Here is a 27,840-nt window from a genome sequence, read left to right on the forward strand (position 1 = left end):
TCTGCACTCGTGCACGCGGCCACGATCACAGTGACGTCACGGCACGCGTGTCCTTTGTAGTGTTCGGGGTGCGCATTGGGGTGCACGCGCACAACACGTCAGAGCAGCTCGACTTTTTTCCACGCCGACACCCGCATGCCGTGCAGCCCCCGAAAACTGTGAAATAATTTAATACATCTACATTTTGGAAAGAGTTCTAGAAATAAATATGGATGGAAAAACTGGACACACCATCATAGGTTGTCTAAAGGATAAGAACATGATGTAAGAATAATAATCATCAGTTTTTTTCTTTCGTGATCAGTCTTATTTTACTCAAAGTGAGATTTCGGAAAATCCTTTCCGAATTTCCAAATATTTCTTGAAGAATTTTATTTGATACTTAATACTGTGAAAGCGTGATGACCTTGGATGCGCCTTATTCCATTTTCTCCTTTTTTTTGGTTTTGTTTCTTTTGTGTTTGATTTTTGTTGTTGTTTTTTCTTTACTAACAAAGCTGTATGTTGTGTCATATTGATGTTAATACATTTTGTTAACATACCAATTGTGTGCATTGTATGTTTATATATCAAAATTTCAATAAAGATTTTGCCCCCAAAAATAAAATTACAATTTTCAATTTGCCAAGTTATCAAAAAGGGTATTATTGTCAAAAAAAATTCACAACAGTGGTACTTTTTTTTTTTTTACTTTTTTTCAATTATCTGCACTTCTACTTGCCACCTCTTGTTTACATACACTATATATACATACTCATATTTTGTAACATATTTCTAAAAATATACTGTATACATAGTTACCAATGTAATTTGTGTGCGTGTGTGTGGGCGTCCAAAAGATGCGTTCAAGGACTAGTACCGGAAATGTTATTCGACAGTTTCCACTCAATGACAGTAACATGGCGGCGCCCACAACGAGGGCGCTAGAGGTGTTCCAGCGAGCGACATGGAGCACTTTTAAGGTAAAAACGACAATTCTACTCACTTTTTAGAACGTTTTCACTGGGCCGTGGGCTAATCGGTCTCACTCTGTTGGAGTCGTCGTTGCCAACGTGTTAAATGACACACAGTCATCGCCTCAAGCTCACGTAGCATTAGCTAGTTCTCCTCACAGCAAGTGGAGGACAACTTTTTGCACATACAGTACATTGAATAAAATGTTTTGAAAGTACCATATTTTGATTGATTTAATGTGACCCTATTTTTTTTTTTTATAACCAAAAACTGAGAAGTAAATGGTGATTTCTTTACAGTATTAAAATTTTTTGAATTCCTGATTTCGTGGGTTTTATGAGCTCGAAGAATCTACAATCTATGGAAGTTCAACTTTCTTAATGGAATTATGGAAATAATTTTTTTTCCCCATGATATAATTTTTTTTTGGAAAGGGTCTGTACACTTACTTTTTTTTCTCTTTGTAGATATATGCTCAATCCCATTATCAACTGTGGATAAATGTTTTCTCTCCAATTTTTTTCTTTTATCGATAACCTGATAGGGGGCGTCATGTTAAAAAAAAAAAGTATAATATATATGTATACATACGTGTGTTTTCTCCCAATATTAACAAGTCAAAATATATACAGGTGTATATAACTTTCATCTGTTGTCCTCTGACCAGGCTGTCAAAACATCAGCGGACGTGCAGCGGCACCCTGTCCCGCTTTTAGTGCCTGTGCGGACCAAGAAGCGCTACTTCGTCCCCCCGGCCGTGGGCCTGAAGAGCAAGCGGGATCTCAACCCTGAGGCCAAGGCCCAAGCGGCTGGCGTCGTGTTCCGGCAGCAGTACATGGAGAGGCCCATCAACATCGCCTGCACCGGTACGGCGTTTCTCCTCTTTGAACGCATAAAAAAAACGCATACTTCAGTGAATCCTCCTTTATCAAGGGGCATATGTTCTAGACGGAATCTCTTGGATTTTTTTTTTGGGAGGGAGGGGGGTGTCGGGGTCTAACAATGCCACTACGCCACTGTGTCAGGCTACCACCTACGTGTAGATGCTGAGCCACTCGAGCCTGTACAGATTTCCAAGTCACTGAAAAATGCTGAAAATGGCCCAAAATTGTATTTTCAGTGTCGGTCTGAAATTCTATCATCACCGAAACATCCCGTCCAAGACAGGATGTTATGATGATGATGATGATGCAAGGAGAAACCGCAACTGGCACCACCTGACTGGGTAAACTGGCACGAATTTGGGATAGCGTAGCCGCTAGTCTCATACGTTCAACATGCATACGAACGACGTGTGTGAATCATACATATTGTAAAAATGTGGTTATTTAGCAATATGGTGTAAATAACCAACAATGCCTTCACATGAAAACGGTCGAAGGCGATAAAAACTTTGGGGAAAACTACCTTTATATTGTGAATTGTTTATGTAAAGATATTTATTTATTTCAAGGATAGCCCCTTGGGATGCATCATCTCATATTAAATAGGGCCCTTTCAACATATACAGATAAACACCAATATACAAAATAATTAAAGGTAAATCAAAATCATAACGCCCACACACACACACACACACACACACACACCCACTTACACTTACCCACACACACACAATGCTCCCCTCAGCTTAGCCTCCCACTAACCAGCCAATATTTTACAATATGCATGTACATGTTAATAAATAATATACATGGTGTGCACCACATCAAGACGCAAGATAAATCATTGTTGGAATGTCAGTGCTAAGTTAATGTTTTAACAATTTTATTTTCATGAATGCAGCAATTGTACTAATAATTTCTTAAAGGGGCTTAAATAGTACAGTATAAAAATCCTATCTACGAAATAATCACTAAAACTTATTGTATTACATCATCAATATATGGGGCCGGTACAAGTTCTGACTCGGCCACCGCAACTCGAAAGGCATACGTCGGACCCTGCCTATCCTACATTATTAATTGAAAAACGCACATATTTGCAGTGTTTCTGCTAAGGCAAAAGCCCAGTTTCATTTAAAATACCGTATTTTCACGACCATAAGCCGCACCGTATTAAAAGGTGCAGTCTCACTTACGGGGTTTATTTCTGTACTTAACACATACATAAGGCGCACCGTATCATTGGGCGCAGGAATGGTAAAACATACGCTAGCTTAAAACATACGGTAGCATGCATGCACGCTAAAACAATGTTTTTAAAAAGGCAGCGGGAGCAAAACTGAGTTCGGTTGTACTTTATTGAAGTATTTAACAATGTACTCACGTTATTTTTTTTTAATCAATCCTCATCCACAAATCCATCAATGTCCTCATCTTCTGTATCCAAAATGAACAGCTGGTCAAGTTCTCAATCAAACACGGCAGGTTCGAGTCAGTCTCGTTGCCGTGCGAAAGCTCGAACAAGCATCCGCGATCCATTCACAAATTGTGGTGTAACTCGCCCGGCGCTGCCTCCTACTCATACTAAAGCTGTGTTCGCCATCTGTCATCCATGGCTCCCACGCCGCTCACTTCACTTTGAACGTCCTGTTTACACTGATGTCCAGCGGTTCGTCAAGCCTCCCGGAATGATGGCAAGCCACGAGTTATTGCACTCAATCGAATGGTGACTTGAGATGTTTCTCCCGGCTGTTCTTTGCTCATTAATCCATTGCTCGAGTTGGTCTTCCAACTCGGGCCACCTCGCCCTGTTTCCGCGTTTTGTTTTTCTTTTTTTCCCCACGGAAACTCAGCTTCGCCTTCTTGACTTGGTGAAGCTCATTTTCCTGCTTCTTCCACTTGCGAACCATGGATTCGTTGATCTTGAATTCTCTCGCGGCTGCTCGATTCCCATGTTCCTCCGCGTAACTGATAGCTTGCAGTTTAAACTGTGCTTCGTCAGCGTGTCTCTTCGTAGGTGACATTTTCGGGGGTCCTTAGCTAAACCGATATAGTTTTGCAGCGTGTCGGCAGGAAAAGAAAAAAAAGTGTAGCGGAGCGCTCATCACACAACAGCATTTATAGATGTTGGAACTCGGTGCACACATAAGGCGCGCCGCATAATAAGGCGCCCCGTCCATTTTGGAGAAAATGTAAGACTTTTAAGTGCGCCTTATGATCGTGAAAATACGGTATTTGCTTTCAGGCCATGAACCGCGATGTAGCAGATTTTCACTGTATGTCTTCTTTAAAGCGTGTAATCCTTTCTTCTAGCGGGAATCTTTGACCCCTACATCCCTCCTGAGGGCGATGCTCGTCTTTCCTCTATGTCCAAAGAAGGCTTAAAGCAGCGCACCGAGCAGCTACGACAGAGCGCCTCCTCGCAGCTGGCGTAAGATTGTCTCGCCATTTGTCCTCTCCGTCACAACTAGTGTAGTAAAATTCCGGAAATTTTCAAAGTTGGAAACTTTCTATGAGAATTAAATGGAATTTATAGGAATAAATGTGAGTAAAGTGGAAATTCACAAACTTGGTTGGCTCTTAATAGGAAACTTAGATATATATTTTTTCGATGGGTTTGGTGAATGTTGATGAACTCAACATTCATGTTTTAAATTAATACATTTGTCAATAAAATATTAAAAACTTGATAAAGTTTTACTTGCATGTAAATGTTACAATTTTCAATTTTTTTATTATTTTGGATAGGTGACTGCTAATGGCAAAATATTATTTTTATTTATGCTTCGCTATGATACCGTTCTATTAAATTACTCTATATTCCCAGTTAAATTCCCATGAATTCCAATCTAAAGTTTCCAATTTTGTTTATTTCCTAAATTCCCCAGTTTAACTTCCCTTGAAAATTGAGTGCAAACTTTCTAGAAATTTACCGGACATTTTCCACCCATTTGGTACTCTAGACGCGACTTAACATTTTTATTGTCATCCTCGCAGAGTTCGGAAGATCAAAGAGTTTGACTCGGCATTCTCCTCCAAAGATTTTGCTGAGCAAGCCCAGGAAATCTTCATCGAGGCTCACAACGCACTGTGCATGTACGTCATCACACTTGAAACTCTTATAGCTGGACACAGTCTGTTCAGGATGCTCTATTTATGCTGTCAAAAACCTTGACCAACTCTACAAGTTGTTTCAAGCCATGTTTTACTCTTCCTAATGGTCTTACAAGTGTAAAAAAAAGTTAACCCAAGATTAGGTAAAGTATGGCCCACGGGCCACATGTGGCCTGCTCTTTTCCCTCAATGAGGATGCTCCTCCTTTCTTCAAAAACAAAAAAAAGCCAAAGAAAAAGCAAAACTTGTGCTAGTGCAAATAAAACTTAAATGTTTTTGGGACTTGTCTTCTTCAGGTTCAGCAAAGAGAAGCTTCACTCACTGGTGACAGAGCGATGTTATCCGGTAAGTACTCCTTAACTCCTTCTACGACACCGAATCCCGTTATGCATCTGCTGTCCGTGGCAGGAGATGACGCGGGGTAACCGCTACAAGACCCTGCACTGGCGCTTGGTGGAGTCGCTGGAGGCGCCCCGCGTGGTACACGCCCGCAGCCCCGACATGGTTGCAAAGGGCAACCTGTACGGCCAGGTGACGGTCCGCATGCACTCTAGACAGGTGAGACCCTCAAGCCGGTTTAACTATAGTAGGGCTGTGAGCGAATTCCTGCATGGAGCGTTTTAGGTAAGGGACAGGAAGTAAACTGCCCTTCAAAAACCATTATAAGTTTAGTTTTTATGGCAGCATAATTTGCACGGTTCAAACTATTACTGTTGCATCCTTTGTTTCCTAAAAAGACAAACTATTAATATTTCACTTTCATGATAAGAAAAAAAAAAAAAATATATATATATATATATTCTTAAGGCTATTGGAATTTGACAAAATTCACACTGTTCAAACTGTTACTGTTTCACTTAACTATCATTTGTTCCCAAAAAAGAAGACAAATTATTGTTGTTGCATTTTCCTAAAAAGAACATGTTTGTGTGTGTGTGTGTGTGTGTGTGTGTGTATGTATATGTATATATATATATATATATATATATATATATATATATATATATATACATACACACACACACACACACACACACACACACATATATATATTATTAAGGCCATTGCAGTTTTAAAGCATAAGTCACACTGTTCATAATGTTATTGTTGCATGCCTTGTTTCCTGAAAAGACAAACTATTGATGTTGCACTTTCCTAAAAAGCGCTGTTTTAAGCTGTTTTTATATTAAGGCCATTCGGAGGGTTTTCATAGTATAAGAATTCAGATTGTTAAAATTGCTACTGTTCCATCTTTCATTTCTTGAAAACAAGATGAACTATTTGTTGCACTTTCCTATCCAAATCGTTGACAATTTAATACTTGATGTCATTTATTTTTTTGAAGCTTTGTTTTCGCTTTAAAATGCCTGTATGCTCCCGCTGCTCGTTGACTGCTTTCTGGCCTTGACGCACCTGCGCAGTAGTGGTCATCCAAGTCAACCGTGCCGTATCCAGACGAAGTACGGCTAGTACATTAGCAAATGAGCCTGAAGGTTTAAGCATTTCACAAAAATGTACTAAAAAGGAATGTGATGCAAAACCTGTGAAACTGAATGTGGCTTTCATGACAGCTTGACAATAATACACAAGTGTCTAAAAAGGAAGCATTTTGTGGCTGATTAAATTTCTGACGACTGGGACAGGCATCTCGGGAAGCTATTTGGCTCGTTAGCTGCTAATATTAGCGTCAATCGCAGTGAGCTACTTGCTTATAGCTATATAAACCTTATTACGATAACAATTTAATTAGCCTTAGCACACAGGTTATTTGTTTATAACCACAGATATGAATAGAAGATGCATAACCTTTAGTAGGCCGGCTTAGCAAAGTGCCTACGAGGCGGCCACATTGGCGGGGACAATGTCCCAATCAAAGGCAATGCATGTACTTAAAAATATATCAGAATGTGCTTGTTTTTCTACTGACTTACATGAGGTTTACGTTTTTGTCGTCAAAACATGTGCTCTTTATACAAAACATTTAAAAAATGAACCCCAAAAATGTTCCTACCTATGAAAGAATTAAGATCGTTACCAGTTGCCTTGTTGTGATTTTACATGATTGTACATAGTTTTTGGTTCCATTTTAAAGTGCACTAAACATTTACAGCTACAAATGTTTAAGGTCAGAGTATCGCCTTGGTTTTAATTTGCACTATCAAAAATAAACATGTCAGGAATGCTGGCACAAGCTGCAAAGTTTATTGAAAGTTGAATCTACTATAATCTTAATTATCTTTTGCACAGACCTTAAACACTTCAAGATGGAAGGTAATGGTGGTTGTACAAGAGGAGCTGCTTGCTGGTGCGATAAGCTGCATTTTACATATGATCCGATTAGTCAACTAATCGCAAAAATAATTGGTGACCAGTCGACTATCGAAGTAATTGCTTGTGGCAGCCGTACTTGTTATACACAGTATATTATTAAGGCCATTATTTGTGTTTTTATAGAATAATTTTCTGTCTAGATCCTTACTGCTGCATCCTTCTTTTCTTGAAAACAAACTACGTTGCACTTTCAACAAAAATGATTGAAACTGCTATGTATTATTTGTTATGGCCTTTCTTAGTTTTTTTTTAGCACAATTATTCACACCGTTCAGACTGTTACTTTTGCATAATTTCCTTTTTACTTTCCTAAATAGAAAACATTTAAGGCGTGTATATTATTAAGGCCATTATCAATGGTTTTTGTAGCCTAACAATGAATAATTCAGATTTATTGTTGCACTTGACTGCTTAGGAAACAAAGGTGATGATGACTGATGGTTGCACTTTCAAAATAAAGTGAGCAATTTAAATTGGATTTTTCAGATTTAATTATCGGTTAGAAAAGGTCTTAACATGCCTTAAAAATGACAGTCTAGTATAGATTAAGTACATTGAGGTCTATGTAGGCTTTTAGGTTCCTTTCGTTCTTCAATATACTTAAAGTATGTCATTAAATATCTTAAATATGGTAATATAATATTGAGCCCAACATTTGATGGAAGAGGCCTTTAAAAGTCTTGTCTTTGACTCTGATATTGCTAGGACAAATTCTACCATCTGTGCAGTTGCGTTGACAGTGTCCTCCTGCAGACTCTGGCCATCTATGACCGGTTCGGACGGTTGATGCTGGGCAGCGAAGAGCAGCCCAAGGATGTGTTGGAGTATTTGGTCATGGAGCGGCACTTGGTGAACCCCTACGGACGCTGGCGACTCCACGGGAAGATTGTGCCCTCCTGGGCCCCCGCCAAGGACCCCATCATTAAAGTAAGCAATAATAGGAATCGCATAAACATCAGTTCAACTTTAAGGGCACTTTCTAAGTATTAACTCCCCCTCTCCCTCTCCTCTAAGACCGTCATGATTCCCAGTCCAAACCTAAAACCTGGTGAGGAATTTGATGTCCTCAACTACCAAGTTCCCAAAGCAGAGGCAGTGCAGTGGTCAAAATGAGCCTCCAGGTGGTGCTGCTGCACCTTCCAGCCACAGTAGGACCTGTTCAAATTCAAATGTGACCACGTGTAGTTCGAGAGTCCACTTTTGGAGCACTTTTTGTTGTTAAAATGTTGCATTTTTTCCAAATCAGACTCTGCTGTCTTTGCTATTTTTGTCTATTTTAACAATTCAAATGTCGTGTGTGTAAAGAAAAAGCTAATAAAAGTGATGTTCAGAAGTGGTAAGGACAATTTCTTTGACTGCATGATGCAAGATAAGGAAAATGTCCCTATCTGCCTGAGTTTTAGTGAGGTTGTGGTGCGGACCTCACTAATAAATACATTTTCCCTGGGATACACACACTTGCAAACAATGGTGAACTTCCAGGCATGTACTGCAAGTGTTGTATATGTAATGTGTTTTTCCCTATAGTGCATGGTCGTTGATGTAATTAAGGGAATTTTGTTTTGCTGATTTTCTTTTCTTTGCTGATGTACTCTTGCTCTCACGTTTTCTAATTCTGAACATGAATTGCTTTAATAAAAACATACACAACTGGACTTATTTTTTTCATTTTTTTTTAATCAGATCAGAAGTTGGCTTCCTTTGCAGTTGCATTGCTTAACACAGTTTAGATCACAACAGAGGACATTTGGACTGACATTATCTGTTCTGTGGTACAGAATGTCAGGCTCATCGTGAGGGGACGGACGGTGGCAGGAAGAAAGGGGGCTAAGATAACCCTTGGTGACGGCAGCCATTTTTTGTAATTTCACAGCAGACGGGGACAGTGCCTTCACCAACATTCTGTTTGTGTTAGTCAGGGTGCGGACTTTTGCGTGTGACAGTACAAACGGGTCATCTGAATGGTTTCAAAATTTTTCATTTAAATGTTTTTTTGGGGTCTCAACAAGACTGTTTCCCCAAAGAGGTTTCAAGTGCGCTTACTTCCTGTTGAGTCGAAAGGGGGTTCAGATCAAGTCTGGAGGGAATATGAGTGCTTCTGCTGCGCATTCCGCGTCGTCCTCCTCGTCTTCCTCGGGGATGTTCTCTTGCTCCCACGTGAAAACATCAGAGTTGTTGTCCGTGAAGGATCCCGAGCCACTTCGTCCCATCTCCCAGGGACACAAGGCATCACGGCGACCCAGCGCTAAGCTGGCTTTCGGTCCGTCCGACTGCTCCGCCTTTGTGCCGTGGTCTTCCTGTACGTCGTCTTTGTCACTGCTGGGGATGGTCGACGTTTCTGGATCCTGGATTTCATCAGGACAACCCAGAGTGCCTGGGCCATCTTGGTCTTTGACACCTCCCATTATTCCTGTTTCCCACGGACAAACATCTGAATGCAGGCTTTCTTGCTTTTCCAACACTGCGGTGTCCTCAGTTTCCCATGGGCAGACACTAGCCCGAGAGCTGTTCTGCTTCTTGAGAACTTTAGCTTCTTCTCCTGCTACAGTTCCAGAACTCTCCTGCTTTTGTAAAACCTTAGGTTCTTCAATTTCACATGGACAAAGCTCTCCTGTTGTGCTAGCTTGCCTCTTGGTGGACTTTGTATCTTCGGTTTCCCATGGACAAACACTTTGTCGAGAGCTGTCCTGTTTCTTCAAGACCTTTGGATTTTCTGTGTCCCACGGGAAAACATTTTCAATGGAGCTGTCTTGCTTTTTCGGAACGTTTGGTTCTCTTGTCTCCAATTGACAAGAGCTATTCCGCTTTTTTAGAATGTTTGGTTCTTCTGTCGCCCATGGACAAATGTTTTCTCTAGAACTGTCTTGGTTTTTCAGAAAGTTTGGTTCTCCTGTATCCCACGGACAAACACTTTCTCGAGCAGATTCCTGATTTTTCAGAGCGTTTGGTTCTTTAGTCTCCCATGGACAAACATCTCCTCGAGCACTGTCCTGCCTGTCTTGACCTTTCCAAGTCTCTACTTTTCCTCCTGGTGATGCCTCCGTTGTGGCATCCTCGCTCTCCCATGGACAGACGTTTACACGGGCACTATCATGTCTGATGTTGTTTTTGGACATTTCCGAGGGCTCTGCTTTTGCTGATCCTGATGTTTCAGTGTCCCAAAGGCAAATATTTCCTCTGTTGGGAACCTTGACTTGAGCATCCAAGGCCAAGATGCCTTTTTGTGGGGCATTCAATTTGTCATGTTGTCCAGCATCCCAGGGACAGATATCTGCCTTGATCGTGATCTGCAAAGATGAGACTGTTGGTTCTACTTTCCCATCTTCCAAAAGACCAACATCTGTCATTTTTGGGGGGTCTGGGAAGTCCCACGGACAACTTTCTTCTTTCTTGGTCATTCTCCTGTCCAGATGCAGGGCAGGAGATTTAGCAAGTTTTTCTTTTGATGCACTGGGGAAGACTGCAGCTTTCATTGCTTCCTGCCGTGAGGGCACCTTGAGGGATCCCTTCGCCTTCACGGGATTTAGGTTCTCATCCTCAACCTCTGCTTCACAAGGGAAAATGTTGGCATACTCGTTATCTTGTTTTATGATGGGTATAGGATTTTCTGCTGCATCCCAGGGACATACGTGTGCGGATTGCTTCAGAGACAGTTGTGTTTTTGCCGGGATGGCATATGAACTTTCCGGAATATCTTGGGACTCCCAGGGGCACGTGTTGGTACGAACACAGTCCTGTCTCCTCACTGTCTCTTGCTGTTGAAATTCCCAAGGACACACGCCAGTTTGTTCAGACGTTTCAGTTTCCCATGGGCAGACGTCTGCTTTCATGCTTTGCTGCTGCTTTGCCACCTCCACAAGTCCTTCCAATGGACAAACGTCAGTGTGAGAAACAGTTTTCAACACTGCTGCTGCCACTCGTTTACTTCCTCTTCTGTGAGTTGACGGTGTCCTCGAGCTACAGGAGCTAATGCTGCTTCGTTTACTACTCTGCCTGGACAGGTATACACTTTCGTACATGCCATCTTTTGTCATATCGTCTGCATCTCCGGGATAGATTAGAGACTTGACAATAACCAATCTTCTGGGACTCCTGTCGGATGACTCCCCAGAGGACAGTCTGATTGCGTTCTGCTTTACGAGGCATGGTTTTCCATCCGCGGTTGTCATGCTTCTCTTCTGCAGTGTTCTTTTCTCCATGCTTGGACGTCGACTGGATGTTCCTGACCTGGATGCCGTGGAGCCACTTTCTTGGCTTTTTTGGGAACCTTCTCTAGTTAAGATTTCATCTTTGCATGACTTGCTTACTGCTTCCACAGATGTCAGGAAGGATTTGACAGAGAGCCACTTGGTGGTGGTGTTCCGGAAGGAAAAAACTCTCTGATCTTTGTTGACTTTGCGTCTTGGAGACCCCGGTGCACTTGCAGAGACTGGCAGTTGGGGGAACTCGGCATCCGCCTTGTCTTGTGACAGGTTATTCTCCATAGGTGGTAAATGGTCCCAGGGACATACGAGAGCAACCGGCGAGGATGGACTTTGCGGATCGTCGACCTGAGAGTTTGCGTATGTGACACGCTTCTGGGTCTTTTCACCAGATTGTTCCGGCTCCACCTCCCAAGGGCAAACCTCAGCTTTGTCAAAAGACTCCGACTGTAGAGCACTCCTGGTCTGCTCGCTGATGGAGAGGCTCGATCCATTACCTTTGGACATTTTCTCCATGGAATGAGTGGATGTCAGACTCCACGACTTATGAAGCCTGGTGTGATCGGGGAGGTGCAGGAGATTGGTATCAATTGTCAGATTTTGCGCGCTAACTGATTTACAGACTGCTGGGTGCATGTCCAAAGATTCCGTCTCTGATCTTTGGGAAGATCTTTTCACATTGTCGGCCCTCAGCCTGGAAGAATCCCGCAAGGAAGAGTCCCTTTCCCGGGTGTAATAATGATCACATTGGGATTTACGTAGAGACGGTGATCGGGATTTCATGGAACTTCTGATGCTGAGATTATCTGGGGTCCTCCTGAAAGACCCGGAGTGATTCCCGCTCTGGAAGGAACTGTCTTGGTCCTCGCGACTGCACTGCCGGCTCAGGGGCATTTCGGCAATGCGCTTGATGATGGATCGACCCAAGGCGCATCGAGAACTTCGCTTCTTTGACAGGTGAGGGTTGTTTGCGGTCATCTTCTTGGCTTTGTTGACTTCCAACTGGGCGTATAATCTCTTGAGTTCGTCCTGGTGAGTATGAGGTAGGTGTTGGAGGGGTGAGAGAGGACAGACATGGAGAGAAAAAGTAAGATGTTTGTGAAGAAAAACGTTTGGGGTGAGAAAATTAGAGTCGTGTTAGTTTGTCATGTAATTATGATCCATTAGGAGGTCGCTCTGCATGAAGTCATACGTAAAGACAGGTTTATTTTCAAGGGTTAAACTTGACCGTTTGGAATTTCTTTTTGTCTGGTGGAAAATAACTACTTTGTTCTGTGTTTACCCGAAAGTCATCGGGGTCCACGCTGCGCTCGCTCCAGGCCGAGCGAAAGCTGCTGTTGAGGTAGGAACGGCGCAGGTCCACCTCGTCCTCATACACCTCGGCAGCTATTTCCTCTCTGCCAGGTTTGCTCATGTACATGAACTTTGACACAGAAGCACAATACAGGAGCCGGTTTGTCCAACATTTGCTCCAAGACAAATCTGAGAATTCATTTTATGTGGTTTACGTCCCCGTCCCCCCGTCCCCGAATTATTTTAATGAGATCAACACTATCTTGACTCTTTTTTTGTTTCCAACTGTTTTGAACAGATCAACAATAACTTCATTTTATGGTTTGAGTTCTTCTCAATATTTTAGACTTTAACACTCACTTCACTGTATTTCTGTTTTAAATAGCTCAACACTAGTTCTACGTCATGTAGTTTAAATACCCCACTGTTTTATAAAGATCAACACTGGTTTCCATTCTCCCTACTACCTAAAACAGCTATAACCTTTATGTAGGTTATGTACTCTCCACTATTTTAAATGGATCAACTCTAACTGCATTTCAGGTGGTTTACATTCCCTAACATTTTTAACAGATGAACAATTTCATTTTATGTGGTTTGCGCTCTATTTTTAAACAGATCAGCACTAACTTTGCTTTTTAGTTTGCGCTCGCCACTGATTTAAACAGAGCAACACTAACTTCACTTTATCGTTTAAGACTCAAATTGGGTGTCAAACTAATTTCTGTTGCAGGCCACGTAGATACGGTTTTCCTCAGAGGGCCGTTATTATTGTAAAACCATATAAATGTTTAATCGCCTCATACTATTATGACATATACACAACAAGTTGATGGATACGTAGTTTTGAAATCAGAAGTCAAGGATAATTGTTTAACTATTGTTCAAGTAACTGTAAAAGGGGTTTGGCGGCAAAACATGCTTACAATAGTTCATTTCTATTTATTACATATGAATATATGAAAATTTAGAACAGATTTTTGCAAGAATCATGGAAATTGACACACATGATGTGCTTTCGCGGGCCACATAAACTGATGTGATGGGCCGGATCTGGCCCCCGGGCCTTAAGTTTGACACCTGTGGTTTAAGTTCTACCCTCTATTTTAAACAGATCAACACAAAGTTCTCTTTATAAGGTTAACATTTCCCTGTTTTAAATAGTTCAACACTAGCTTCACTTTATGAGTTTAACATTACCCATTATTTTAAAAAGCTCAACACTAACTTCACTTTGTTGTTCACTTTGAACAGCTAAAAAAAAACACCTTTTTTTTTTGTCATACGAGTGTACAGAAAAGCCCCCTCTGAAAGGTACTGCGGTTTGACCCAGTTTTGTATCTGCTTTGTCCATATTTGGCTCAGACTGCCCCCTTTCCTCTGATTGGTTGCCTCCATGTAGGAGACCCACTTGTGAGAGCACGCTGGCTCGGGACCGGAAATTCGAATTACCTGATTTCAGTCCTCTCGGCAGAAAAACATCTGGAACTTCGGAATGCGTGGATGACTTTAATTCATATTTCACGTGTTTACTGAGCCACCATAGAGAAAATATTACATCCCAAATACTAGGAAAAAAACATCTGCTTAAAGAGAAATCTGAGAAAATTAGTCCTCAAGGATGTTCTTTACCTTTGGGATGAAGATCAGAGCGAGTGTCACAGTGATGGTCACGTGGGTGTGTGCAAAGGAGAGTAGCAGCATCCAATCGGGATGCAGAGAAGGAAATGTAAACCTGTTAAGAGAATAATTCCATGTGAGTTCTCTGGCAGGTTCCTCTATCACGACATGGACCGAGCTGGTCGTTTACCGGCACAAGTGGAACATGGTGGAGAGAAGCAGTTCATTGTGGATGGCGATGCCCATGTAGCGAGGCTCATGGAAGGCCGAGGGCACTGGCCGGACAGCTGTCCACAGTGAACTTCCCCAGCAAAGGAACAGAAGCTCGGCTGTAGAAGCGTGCTTCCCGTTAGTGACAATCGTACAAGGGTGTTAGGGTTCTGAGTTCAGGGTTTCAACCCAGTGTTACGATCCCACCCCCCCCCACCCCCAAAAAAAGTGAAGAGAACATAACACCACGAAGTGAGGTTTGTGCTACTCTTTTTAAAATAGTGGAAAACGCAAACCAGAGAAGGTTAAAGGTAGTGTGGTGAACGTAAACCACATAGAGTGAAAGTAGTGGGGAGAACATAACCACAGACTGAAGCTAGTGTGCACAACGTTAATCTCATAAAGTTAGTGAGGGGAATGTAAACCACATAAAATGATGTTCGCATGGTGAACATAAAGCACATAAAGTGAAGTAAGTGTTGATCTGTTAGTTGGGAATGTTAGTTTCCTCCCCCTCCTAGTGGGCTCTCACCGATGGCCATCATGTAGTCCCACCGATCCAGGTAGCAGAGGTTGAAGCCCTGGCCCTCGGCCGTGGTGGTGGTCATTATGACAGGAATGTTCCTGTCTCGGTTCTGCAGGACACCCACCGTCCAGGCACACAAGAACCAGCTTGCTGTCATCAGCATGATGCCCAGGATCCTCAGCAGGTGCAGGCTGGACATGTAGGGAACCCTCTGGGCCGTGCGCGACAGGAACACCTTCAGAACCCTGGGGGAGGTAACAAGAACACCTTCACAAACCTGCAGGGAGGTAACAGTTGCTGCATGACATCTGAGCTTTTTGGTACCAGTGTTACCAACCGAGACTTCAAACCCTAATTTGAAACCCTACCCCAGACTACAAAACGTAATTTGAAACACTAAACCAGACTACTTGTGCTTAAAATCCTAACCCTTTTTGAAACCCAAACCCTGCCTTCAGCACTTTGTGAGGTGTCAAAACCCACTTGAGGACATCTGTCAGGTATTTGGTACCATAGATGCTGTCAACTTTATCACCAAAAAAAGATCTGACCTGTACATTTTGAGAGTAAGTATGCCGTAGACGATGGAGAAACCCAACATGCGGACCCAGCGGAGCAGGATACACCTGAACGTGCTGGGCTTGAAGTACAGAATGAATACCTGTGGAGAGAGGGCGGCCTTGGAGTCACTTCATCCCTTCAAATCAGGTTTTAGATGCTTTGTCTTTACTATGTAAACCACATAGTGAATGGGCTTTTACTTGGATAGCGCTCTTCTGTCTTTAGGTTACTCAAAGTTCTTTAAAACTTGTCTCCTCATTCACCTACTGATGTCACAGCATTATGAGAAAATTGGGATTCACTGCCTTGCTCAAGGACACTTAGACATGGTCACAAGGGCTCAGATTAAATAACCCACAACCTTCGGGTTGGTAGACGACCACTAGCTCCTGAGCCATGCCACCATCAAACAAAGTTAATTTAGCGTTGGTGTGTTGAGAACAGTGACGAGAACGTAAACCAAAGTTAAGCGAGTGTTCTGTTTAAAACAGTACGGAAAATGTAAGGCACACAATGAAGAGTGTGTTGATCTGTTTAAAATAGTGGGAGTGCATAAACCACATTAAGTTAAGCGAGTGATGATCTTTTTAAAACTGGTTCACATAAACCCAGTGTTGGAAGAAGACTTTGGAAATGTATGTAGTAGGTTACAATTACAAGTTAACAAAATGTAATAGTAGTGTTACTATTTCAACTACTTTCTCATAGTATTATAACGAATTACATTTGATTACATTTTGAATGAATGCATCAACCGGACCCTTGGATGTTTCCTCTAAAAAAGTGTATTAAAACCATAGATCGTTTTGGAATTAACCACCTACTGTATTTTTTTCTTTCCACAAATAAACTGAACAATAATAAAACATGATGGAATGTAAATACTTCCGGCCATCCATCCATCGATTTTCCATACCGCTTATGACAGGGCGAGAGGCAGGGTACAGCCTCAACTGGTCGTCAGCCAATTAATTGAAGGACACATAGATGAACAACCATTCCCGCACACATTCAAACCTATGGGCAATTTAGAGTCTTCAATTAACCTATCATGCTTTTTTTAGAATGTGGGAGGAAACCATAGTACCCGGAGAAAACCTACGCAGGCACGGGGAGAACATGCAAACTCCACACAAGCGAGGCCGGATTTGAACCCGGGTCCTCAGAACTGTGAGGCAGATGTGCTAACCAAGGCCTCATCTACAAAAGGTACGTACGCACAAAAACGTGGCGTCCGTTCTTTTTTACGGCAAAGTTCAGATGTATCAAGAGTGAAAAGACTGTGGAAATGTGCGGTGCCTCACGCCAACTGCATGGCTGGCGTACGCACGTTTCTGCAGCTTTTGGTGCTTTGGCGACACTTAGAGGGGATGCTGGGAAACTGTTCTCATAAATCCGCACAGAGACATGAATAATTAGCACCGATGAACAATTCATGCCCGGCAACATTTGATTTCAGCAATGCAATTAAGGCAAGGACTGAGAATTCATTTGTTAACCAGTGCGTTTAATGAACCACTGATATTTGTGAGGACACCTATTAATTGATCGAGGCGATCATTTATGCCGCCTATTGCCCTCACAATCGCTTCGTGACTCCAACACATGCACTGAAAAAAGTTCCTTGAATTCACTTCATTTGAACATGTGCATCGGTTGCACATGATTAAAATGTGTTTAAATTGCCATAATTTACTCCTCTTCTCCTAAAAACAAAACCATGTTTTTTTTGTCAGTGTGCATGTCCTCTCCTGTGTATCAAAATAATAAATTGAGTAATCAAAAAGGCCCCTGCTAATCAGGGGCCTCATGTACAAAGACCTGTGTGAATTTATTACAAATACCACACATACAACATTTATGAACCTTTATCTCACAGGGCTGAGTGTAGGTTACTGTATGAAGACATTTGTTATGAGTTCTAAAAAATACATATTAACCTTGTGTTTTCTTGCGTCCCTCCACTTCATTGAGCAACTTTACATTCAGAAATTTTTCTTTTCTTCATTACCTTGCTCATTTTCCTTTTTTTCTGATCATGCAGAGATCGTCATCTCAGGTAAAGGGTTCATTTAAATATGATTTGCATATTCAAATATGGGCGTGGACAGAGAGGAGTCGGCTACTCCAACATGTGAATTCGAATGGTTGTTTGTTTGTGTGTGGCCTGCGATTGGTTGGCAACCAGTTCAGGGTGTACCCCGCCTCCTGCCCGATGATAGCTGGGATAGGCTCCAGCATGCCCGCGACCCTATCGAGGAGAAGCGGCTCAGAAAATGGATGGATGGATGTTATGTTTGAGATGACTGCAGAATGGCACATGACCAGAGAGAGCCAATCATAACCGTTGGCTTTAGAAGGAGGAAGTGATATGAAAAAAAATCTGAGCTTTTCCAGCTATTTTTCCAAACGTAACTAAAATTGTAATCATGGAAATTTCCAAAACCAACTGTAATTTAATTACACATTTTCTCCCAGTAATGTGATGACTTACAATTCCAAAAATTCTGTAATTAAATGACATAATCTAGTTACATGTTACTGCAAAATGACATAAACCACATTCAAAAAGCCTGCTAATCTGTTTGACATCGTGGGGAGAATGTAAACCACAATGTTAAACAAGTATTGCTCTGTGTAAAACTGGTGAACCTAAATCACATAAAGAGACGTTTGTCTAAATCTGTTTAGTGGCGAGACAAACCACAAGGTGGAGTGCTAATGTGTTGAAAATAGTGGGGAGACCATAAACCACAACATTAAGCGAGTGTTCATCTGTTTACAAGGTGGTGAAGGTAAACCACCACAATAAAGGGAACTCTTGATAGTTTCCTGTGCGGTGACTAGGGGACAGTGGTAATCCAGGAATTAGTGTGGAGCTCACTGGGCCGGCAGGCAGCCACTCTGGATAAGAGCATTGACTCAAACGCAGTGTGAGAGCAAAAGCTCATCATTGTGTTCCTAACACACGCACACAAGCAGACAATGTGCACTCCAAATGTCCTTTTAATCAGCGCAAATGCTCAGATTGAGATTGAGGTCTGCGAGTTACAGGGGGACAAGAAGCTCTCTGATTGGTTGACAATCATGCAAACTCAACACAAAAACGCTCAACAATATCTGAAATAGCAGCTGGTCGCCATCTTGACTGCTTCTCACAATCTCCCTAATTTGAAACCCTAACCCTGTTTGAAACCTTAACCAAGGCTGCAAACCCTGTTTTCAAACTTTAACTCTTATTTAGAACCCACTAATTTGAAACAACAACCCTTGTTTAAAGCCCTAACCCTGGTTTCATATCCTGAGTGGAAACCCAAATGCTTGTTTGACACCCTAACTCAGGCTGCAAAACCCTAACCCTTGTTTAAAATCAAAACCAGGATTCAAACTCTATTTTGAAATCCTAACCCTTGTTTGAAAGCTCTTCCATCACATTAAGCTTTAAAGAATGTATTATTGTTTTTTTTTAATGTCTTCATGTGATTTATGCCAAGACTGGTAAAAACCAATACAGATACAACATGCAGATTTTATCTTGCAGCATAAGTAGTGTGAGTGTGATGAGTGGTGACCTTTCCCTGCCCTCTCTGGAGCTAAAAAAAACAAACAAAAAAACTTGTTCTTACCGGGAAGTAGAGGAGCAGTGAGCCAAACAAAATGGCCTCTAGCAGCAGGAGACCTGACGCCCGAATCCTCTGTGAAAATGGACACCACACAAACATGTAAACATAAAACATTGATTAATGGCTTATGTACTGTGTTCTTCTGCATTTGCAACCAGCAAATTCACCAGTTTGCGCATTTTAAAAAAAAGAATTTTTTTTGGTTGGGGAAGCTATCCTCCACTATTGGCTGAATAACAGTTTTTGCGCTCAGTCACAAGACAAAAGTAGCTCTTCTTTGTGCCAAGGAACTGTTCAAGTGAGCTATAGAGCTTCATTCAGACAAAAGTAGTGCTTTGCTGCTATCTTGTGGCATCTTGGTGCCGAGGAACTATGTTAAAGTGAGTTACGGCGCTTCATTTAGACAAAAATAGTGCTTTGCTGGCATTTTCCGGAAGCTTGGTGCCGAAGAACTAGAAGATGAGTTTCATTTAGGCAAGAGTAGTGCTTTGCTGCTATCTTGTGGTTTTTATAGGAAAATATAAACTTTGTGTTTAAATTTTATATTAAATTAAATTACACTCGATTCCCAGTTAATGTCCTTGGAAATTTTCCGCTAATTAAGCGGAACTTTTCCCCCATTTGCACCCCCACCATAAAAAATTGTTGTCCCTTAAGAGTTTAATTTGTTCTGTGAACAAACTCAATTTACTCTCATATCAAATAAATTTTCCCCTTTGAAAATTAATTTCCGTTCATCCCTTCTGGCCCTCCCAAAAACAATTTTGGGGGTTACTACATAAAATAGTGCTGTATTGTTCAATAAATGGTTGAAAGTGTATCAATGACAGTAGCTCTCCTTGCCCACATGCGAGGGTATTACAGTACTTTAATTGCTCCATTTTTTTCTGCTTCATTCGACTGGTGGCATATCTGCAGCTAACTCGTAACTTGAATTTTGTCTCGTAACTCGAAGCAAAAAATTTACCTTAAGTGGATAAACTTGTACATGTAAGTAGTGTTGGGAAGATGACTTTGCAACTATAATTGGTTACAAGTACAAGTTACCCTGTTGAATATGAAATAGTAGTGTAATTATTTCAATTACATTCTCAAAGTATGGTACTATAACTTATTACATTTGATTACATTTTCGTTATTTTTCAGAATTTTTAATGAATGCATCAATAGGATCCCTGGATGTTTCCTCTCAAAAAGTAGATTAAACCCATGTAACTGTAGATGGGTTGTTTTGGAATGAACCACTTATTTGATCTTTACACATATAATAAACTGATTATAAAACATGATGAAATAGAAATACATAATAAAAAATGTGTTTGTTGCAATAATCACATACTGCACATATGTATGTGGAAAACATGATACCATGTTGACCTGACGACAAATAAACAAATGTGAACAATCTCGACAATACTGCTCATTTCTTTCCACAGTATTACCCTGCTCCTGCGATGTCGGTACGCTGCCAGCATGCTGATGAAGACTAGGGCCATGAAGGTACCCTGGGCGGCCATGATTGCGGCCCTCAGGGGCCCGTCCTCCTGCACCCAACAGGGGGCGCCATCCTGGCACCGCCCACAACCCGGCCAGCACGGCCGACACATGGGCATGGACGGATAACACCCACCGCTGCCGCCATCTGAAAACATCAAACAATGCCCTTTAGGGAATTATGGGTCCCCAGCCCATACCTGTGTTCTACAAACAAACCCTCCTTTGAAACTCTCTTTCTAGTTTGAAACCCCATCACAAACTGCAAACCCTAAATTGGAAACCTAACCCTTCATTTTATGTGATTTATGGTTCGCAGTCCATACCTTAATTTGAAAGCGTAACTCAGGTTTCAAACTAAAACCCTTGTTTGAAACTCTAACCCAGACTACAAACCCAATTTTAAACCCTAATCCTGGTTTCAAATCCTAATTTTAAACACTAACCATTGTTTAAAACCCCACAAAAGCCTTAAAACCTTGATTAGAAACCCTGTCCCTTGTTTGAAACTCTTATTAAGGCTACAAATCCTAACTTGAAACACTTACTCTCACTTGAAACCCTTACCCTGGCTTCAAATCCTAATTTCAAACCTTAACTCAAATTTCAAACGTTAACTTGGAACCCTAACTCAGACTACAAACCTAATTTTGACACCTAACTGATGTTCCAAATCTTAAACCGTGTTTGAAACCCTATCCAAGACAACAAACTTAATTTTAAACTCTAAACCTGTTTTCAGACCCTAATTTCAAACCCTAACCCGTTTTTTACACCCTAATCAAGGCTGCAAATCCTAACTTGAAACTCTTAACCTTGCTTTGAAACCCAAACCCTGGCTTCAAACCCTAATTTCAAACCTTAATTTAGGCTTCAAACGCTAATTTGAAACCCTAACTCAGACTACAAACCTAATGTTGACACCTAACTGATGTTTCAAGCCCTAATGTGAAACCCTAACCCTTTTTTGAAACCCTAATTAAGGCTAATAACGCTGACTTGAAACCCTTACCCGAGCTTGAAACCCTAACCCAGGCTTCAAACTCCAATTTGGATGCGTAACCTTGGTTTCAAACCCTAATTTCAGCCCTCAGGCTGTTTGAAACCTTAACCCTGGTTTGAGACCCTAATTTGACAGTGTAAGTTAAAGTCTATATCCTGTCTGGAAACACCATTTTCAAACTCGAGAAGAGGAAGAATGTTCTTTATGTGATTTATGGTCCCCCCTCCATACCTGCGTCCTGATTGGCAGTGTCAGTGTTGTAGTATCCTTCTTTGCAGCGGCAGCAGTACTGACCCAGCCGGAAACCTCGCCCAGGAATTGGCACACACTGCAGGGAACAAGTAACAACTTTTAAATATTTTTAAAATATGAAATACTTCCCTCTGAGTGTGTGCAGTGTGCAGTGCATCTCTATAATTTCCCTTTTTGAATTGATCTACCCAATAAAAGATTTACACTGTTCATGTGTGAGCATAATCGACTTGTGTGTGAGCATGATTAACATGAACTCGTGAATGCCAGAGACGTGAGCGAGGATGTGATTGACATGCTTGCGTGAATTCCTTTGAGAGAGTTTATGAGTGCGTTTGAGTAGTCTTTGTGAGAGCCAGACTCGTGTGTATGAGAGTGCTTGAGCAGGCTTTATGAGAGCAAGACTCATGCGTGTGAGAGTGTTTCAGTAGTTTTTGTGTGTGAAAGCATTTGAAAAGTAAGTGTGAGAGCTAATCCTGAATAATGTCCCTAACGGCCCCTCATAGATTTGCAAATCATTATATTCTATTTTAATTTACGTTTTACACAATGTCCAAACTTCATTGGAATTGGAGTTCATAATTTTGTTTTTCTCTGACACGCACACGCACACACACACACACACACACACACACACACACACACACACACACACACACACATGCATACTTGTATGGCTTGTTTGTTAATCTAAGTTAAAAGCTAAATGGACGCATAAAACCACTGCTGAGTATTTTATCCTTTTCTAGAGGAAGGCCAGTCGTCATGCACACGCACACACACACGCGCACACACACTCGTCCTCTCTAATGGCACAGGGTGAACATTAATGTGATATGGATTATACTTTGATTATCTAACTTAACTCTAGTCTTTTACGTCAACAACCATTTTAGACACCGTTGTCATGTTATTGTGCTGAGCTAGTTGGTTTGGCTTAGCCTTGGTTTACGACAGAAAAGATGACAATCAGTTATCAGTTGGTTAGAAAGCCTTTGTTGGTTGAAACGAGAAGTTAACGTCTCTAAAAAGTGTTTGTCAAATTCAATCCCTCTGCAGCTAAGCTAGTTATCTTAGTCTATGCTTACTATAGACAAATAGACAACAAAAACATATTTTTTCGTATCTGAAGCTAGAAGCTAACGTGGCTCACAAGCCTTTGTTGGTTGAAACGAAAAGCTAACATCTCAAAAAAAGTGTCAAGTTCAGTTGCTCTGAAGCTAAGCTAGTTAATTTAGCCTTGGCTTGCTACAGACAGACAACAAAAACATTTTTCTCTCATATGAAGATAGAAGCTAACATGCTTATAAACCCTGGTTGTTCAAAACAAAAAGCTAACATCTCTTAAAAAAAAAACACTTACGTTCAGTTGCTCAGAAGCTAACTACAGTAGTTACCTTAGCCTTGGCTTGCCACAGACAAAAATACACCAAAAACATTTTGTGCGTCTGAAGATAGAAGATAACATGACTAACAAGCCTTTCTTGGTACTTGATACAATAATCTAACACCTCTTGAAGTGTGATTGTCAAGTTCAGTCACTCTTTAGCCAAGATAGTTATCTTAGCCTTAAAGTACAATAGCCGAAAAGGCAACAAAATGTTTTTTCCTCATGTGAAGCTAAAAGCTAATGTAGCTAGCAAGCCTTTGTTGGTGTCTAAAGCGCTAAAAGGTGCTGTTGGCTTTGTATCCGCTAAGCCTCACAGGTAGGAAGGGACAAAAGGTGCTCAATGGATTTGGGAATTTTGTATTTTTTTTCTTGTTCTGGTTTCAGACCTCAGCCAGGCAGGGGAAGTGTGTCAGCGGGCTGGATTAACTCTGTAATCCATCAGATCATCTGTACCCACTATCTTTAGACCACCAATTGATGTGGAACGGGGGAAGACTGAAATTAAAATAGACTGAGTAAACTGGGCGGCCGCACGATGGACGACTGGTTAGCACATCCGCCTCACAGTTGGGTTTTCTCCAGGTACTCCGGTTTCCTCCCAAATTCCAAAAACATGGATGGTAGGTTGATTGAAGTGTGACTGAGTGTGAATGTGACTGTGACTGATTGCTTTTCTATATGTGCCCTGCGATTGGCTGGCGACCAGTTCAGGGTGTAACCCGCCTCTCTCCCAGAGTCAGGTAGAATAGGCGTCAGCACAGTGAGGAAGAAGACAATTCAGCGCACTAGTAGAACGACTAGAGCACACTAGTAAATTTTTTCCCACTATGTACTGCCTTGCAAAACTGTATGACATTTCTGCGCACTGGCGGCACGTTGTGTGACTGGTTAGCACATCTGCCTCACAGTTCTGAGGACTGGGGTTCAAATCCTGGCCCCGCCTGTGTGGCGTTTGCATGTTCTCCCCGTGCCTGCATGGATTTTCTCCGGGCACTCTGGTGTCCTCCCACATCCCAATAACATGCATGTTGGGTTGATTGAAGACTCTAAATTGCCTTTAAGTGTGAATGTGTGCGCGCATGGTTGTTTGTTTATATGTTCCCTGCGATTGGCTGGCGACCAGTTCAGGGTGTACCCTGCCTCTAGCCCGAAGATAGCTGGGATAGGCTCCAGCATGCCAGCGACCCTAGTGATGGTAAAGCGGTACAGAAAATGGATGGATGGATTTCTGTCCAGTAGTAGAACGGCTGGGGCGCACTACGAGAACAACTACATGTGACTAGCGAGGCAAATCTGTGGCCAAGTTGACAACTGTACTCGTATGACTACGGACACAATAAAATTCTACTAGTAAAAATCTAGCGCTTCACTTGTAGCACTAGTTGCGTGCAGATGTCAACGAGTGCACAGCTTTGCCTCACTAGTAACATGTAGTTGTTCTACTTATGTGCCCTAGTCATTCTTCTAGCGGCACAAATGTCATACAGCTGTCACAGGCAGTAGAGGAATAAACGTAGCTAGTAAGACAATCTTTCTACAGTGCACTGAATGGTCTTACTAGTGAGAACAAAGAGCATCCTAGTACATGGACGTTAAGATGGATGTCAAGGATGACTACTAGTGCAGTCCTATGTGTTAACTAGTATAATTTTGTTATTCACTAGTAGTACTAGTAGCATGCATTTGTCAACTAGTGCACCATTTTACCTCACTAGTAATATGTAGTCATTCTACTAGTTTGCATTGTCAATCAGTAGTCAAAGGCAATAGGCTCATTTTTTCATCATTTGAATAGAGGAAAAAAAACATAACTAGCAAGACATAGTCGTTCTACTAGTACGTACTAGCGCCAGTTATTCTACTAATACGCTGATTTGTCTTTCTAGTGAGAAACAAAAGCGTACTGGTACATAGATCTTAAGCTGGATATCGAGGATGACAATTAGTGAAGTCCTAGATGTCAGCTAGTGCAATTTTATTACATCACTAGTACTCGTAGCCTGCAGTTGCAATGGAATTTTTGTTTTCTATGATAAAGTACAGTTCTAGTGTGCCAAATTGTCTCACTAGTGAGGGCAAAGAGTCTATTGGTACATGAACAGTTCAGAGCACTAGTAGGAGACGGGCTAAATGTTGCAATGTCTTTCCATGTGCGCGCTTCTTTCTTGACTCGCAGAGGTATTGTTGTTGTTTACCTCCATGCTGGTGCGGTTGCACTGGTGCGTGTCTGCAAACCATCCGTCCTGGGTGGTGCACTGGTCCACGTCCATGTCCTGGATCTCCACGTCCACACGGATCACACCTCTTCACACACACGCATGCACACACACACAGACACACACACACACACACGTGAACACACACACAAAGTTATTGAGACAGATCTTAATCGATATCAGTTGATCACAATTTGGATTAGACAACTGAATCTTAATACAATGCACCCCCACTATATTGCAATTTTTATGCAATGGTTGTTTTTTTTTTTTTTCAGTATACAGGGAAGTCTGAGTTGCACACCTTCAATGTAGTATCACGTTCTGCCACAACATGTCGGGCAGCACTGAGTTTTACTGGAAGACATGCAGCGTAATTAAGATCAAGAGGAAGAGGTAGAGAAGGTCCTCAACTGAACTCCAGTAATAGTCATTCCCACATACTCTACTGTGAGTTTTTTGTGTGTGCCGTGTTTGTATGTGTTGCTCAGTGTGTGTTAAGTAGCAGTTGTTTAAAGGTTTACAATTAGCCTAACATTTAGGCAAATTTACATTAGCTCATTTATGTATGTGTGTATATGTACGTGTGTGTCCGTGTTTGTGTGTGTGTCTGTGTATGCGCATGCACGTGCGTGTGTGCACGCATGTGCATGTGAACCTGTGTGTACGTGTGCTTGCGCGCGTGTGTGAATGCATGTTTGCATGTCTGTGTGTGCATGTATGTGTGGGTGCGCATGTGTGTGCCTGTACATGTGTGTGCAGGCCTGTGTGCATGCATGTACATGTGTGTGTGTGTTATGTGTGCTTGCGTTTGTGTTTGTGTCAGCATGAGTGTGCACATGACTGTGCGTGTATGAGAATGTGTGTTTGCATGTGTATGTTTGTGTTTGCATGAGTGTGTGTGTGTGTGTGTAAGTGTATGTGTGGGTGTAGGTGTGCTGTGTGTTGTGTGCCGTGTGTTGTGTTGCGTGTTGCGCGTGTGTGTGTGTGTGCTCGCACGCGTGTATGCGCACACATGCTGACCTGAACTCAGGGGTGAGGTCTGGCTTGAGCCCAAAGAAGGCGGTGGACAAGGTTAGCATCCACCTGGGCACGAATCGACCATCTTTGCAGTCCAGGTAGGGGGCGCCGGCCCACTGGACGGCGCTCCTATTGCTCACGTAGCTGTCGCCCTGGCTCCACTTGGGCGTCTCCAAGGTGCTGAGGTCGTTGAGCAGGACCCTCTTGGTGAGGGCGGGTGGCCGGGCAGAAGCCGGGAACTTGAAGCGCCGGAACCAGCTGTCATCCGGGGCCGGGGCGGGCGGATGCAGGCGGTCCCAGGCCTTGGATAAGTCCTGTAGAAGGATGGTCGGTGTCCCGCTCGGGGGCCCGCGGCTCGCCCGCAGCACTAGCTGGGGGGCGGTGCTGGTCGGGTCGCAGTCGAAGGTGAGCAGCACCCGGCGGACTGGCCCGGCGATCTCCAGCAGGGCTCGGACCAGGGCGTGGTACCACTCCATGTCCTCTGGAACCGAGCTCTCGCGCAGGTCGCTGGCCTGGAAGATCATGTTCAGAAAGTTGGCCGTGTTGGCCAACGCATCCAGGGCCGGCCTGAGGGCGGAACGCATGCCACCCGGAAGCGGCCCTGGTTGCCCGGGCGGGCTGTAAGCCCGAGAGCAGCTTGCCGTCCCTACGGCTGACGAGTCCCCCGAGTACAAGAAGGTCTCTGCTGGCGACCAGTCGTCCTCCTGCGGAGTTTCTGAGGTGCCAGTAGCACCGCCTGCAGTTCCCATCAGGTCCGGGGAGGCACCCGAAGGTTCCGGTGAGCTGGCGTTGAAGAATTCGCTCATGTTCCTCACGGCTCCTGAAGACACGTCTGGGGTCACCTGACCTCTGAAGAGTGACGGCAACAACAGTAAAAAAAAAACAAGAGGAAACATTCTGGAAGCTTCTCAGGAGAGGAATTAACCACCACTAAGGATCACATGATGACAGAAGCTCGGAAGACAATGTTCACGACCAGGAACAAGAGGACAGGAGGAAACTCTCACTGCACGGCTACATTAGTGTGGAAACGCCAAGCTTCTGCTGCTGCTTCTTCTTCTCATGTATTGCAAGGAACTGAGGAAGAAGTCCCAACTTCTAATGATTTTTCTTCTGCTTTTTTGAATTACCAGGACCAGATGGGGAC

The 27,840-nt window shown here is 42.6% G+C and overlaps 2 protein-coding genes across 2 annotated transcripts; one reads left to right on the plus strand and one right to left on the minus strand.

Moving 5' to 3' along the window:
- The first annotated feature begins 889 nt into the window (after positions 1-889).
- mrpl45 (mitochondrial ribosomal protein L45) lies at positions 890-8,932 on the plus strand. The gene is made up of 8 exons (XM_061679720.1): positions 890-962; positions 1,622-1,820; positions 4,152-4,269; positions 4,836-4,934; positions 5,249-5,297; positions 5,361-5,510; positions 8,037-8,210; positions 8,298-8,932. Exons 1-8 carry the CDS (start codon positions 900-902, stop codon positions 8,394-8,396), a joined length of 951 nt encoding a protein of 316 aa, XP_061535704.1. The 5' UTR covers positions 890-899; the 3' UTR covers positions 8,397-8,932.
- Positions 8,933-8,985: 53 nt separating this feature from the next.
- gpr179 (G protein-coupled receptor 179) lies at positions 8,986-27,520 on the minus strand. Its single transcript, XM_061679513.1, has 11 exons — positions 26,697-27,520; positions 25,653-25,761; positions 22,047-22,143; positions 20,761-20,960; positions 19,322-19,390; positions 15,686-15,795; positions 15,141-15,379; positions 14,589-14,727; positions 14,411-14,513; positions 12,768-12,908; positions 8,986-12,514 (listed from the first exon to the last, which is right to left on the minus strand). The coding sequence occupies exons 1-11, from the start codon at positions 27,497-27,499 to the stop codon at positions 9,350-9,352; spliced, it is 5,175 nt and encodes a 1,724-aa protein (XP_061535497.1). The 5' UTR covers positions 27,500-27,520; the 3' UTR covers positions 8,986-9,349.
- Between the last annotated feature and the right edge of the window lie 320 nt (positions 27,521-27,840).

This window comes from Phycodurus eques, chromosome 6, assembly GCF_024500275.1.
Source record: "Phycodurus eques isolate BA_2022a chromosome 6, UOR_Pequ_1.1, whole genome shotgun sequence".
In the NCBI taxonomy this organism is placed as follows: domain Eukaryota; kingdom Metazoa; phylum Chordata; class Actinopteri; order Syngnathiformes; family Syngnathidae; genus Phycodurus; species Phycodurus eques.

Excerpts from the sequence above, each read along its gene's own strand:
- gpr179 (XM_061679513.1), bottom strand. The coding sequence starts at position 27,499 with ATGAGCGAATTCTTCAACGCCAGCTCACCGGAACCTTCGGGTGCCTCC. Across the intron at positions 20,961-22,046 it reads CACTGCCAATCAGGACGCAG|ATGGCGGCAGCGGTGGGTGT; the intron begins GTATGGAGGGGG and ends TGATGTTTTCAG. Across the intron at positions 15,380-15,685 it reads CTTACTCTCAAAATGTACAG|GGTTCTGAAGGTGTTCCTGT; the intron begins GTCAGATCTTTT and ends TACCTCCCCCAG.
- mrpl45 (XM_061679720.1), top strand. The coding sequence starts at position 900 with ATGGCGGCGCCCACAACGAGGGCGCTAGAGGTGTTCCAGCGAGCGACA. Across the intron at positions 1,821-4,151 it reads CATCAACATCGCCTGCACCG|CGGGAATCTTTGACCCCTAC; the intron begins GTACGGCGTTTC and ends CCTTTCTTCTAG. Across the intron at positions 8,211-8,297 it reads CCAAGGACCCCATCATTAAA|ACCGTCATGATTCCCAGTCC; the intron begins GTAAGCAATAAT and ends CTCTCCTCTAAG.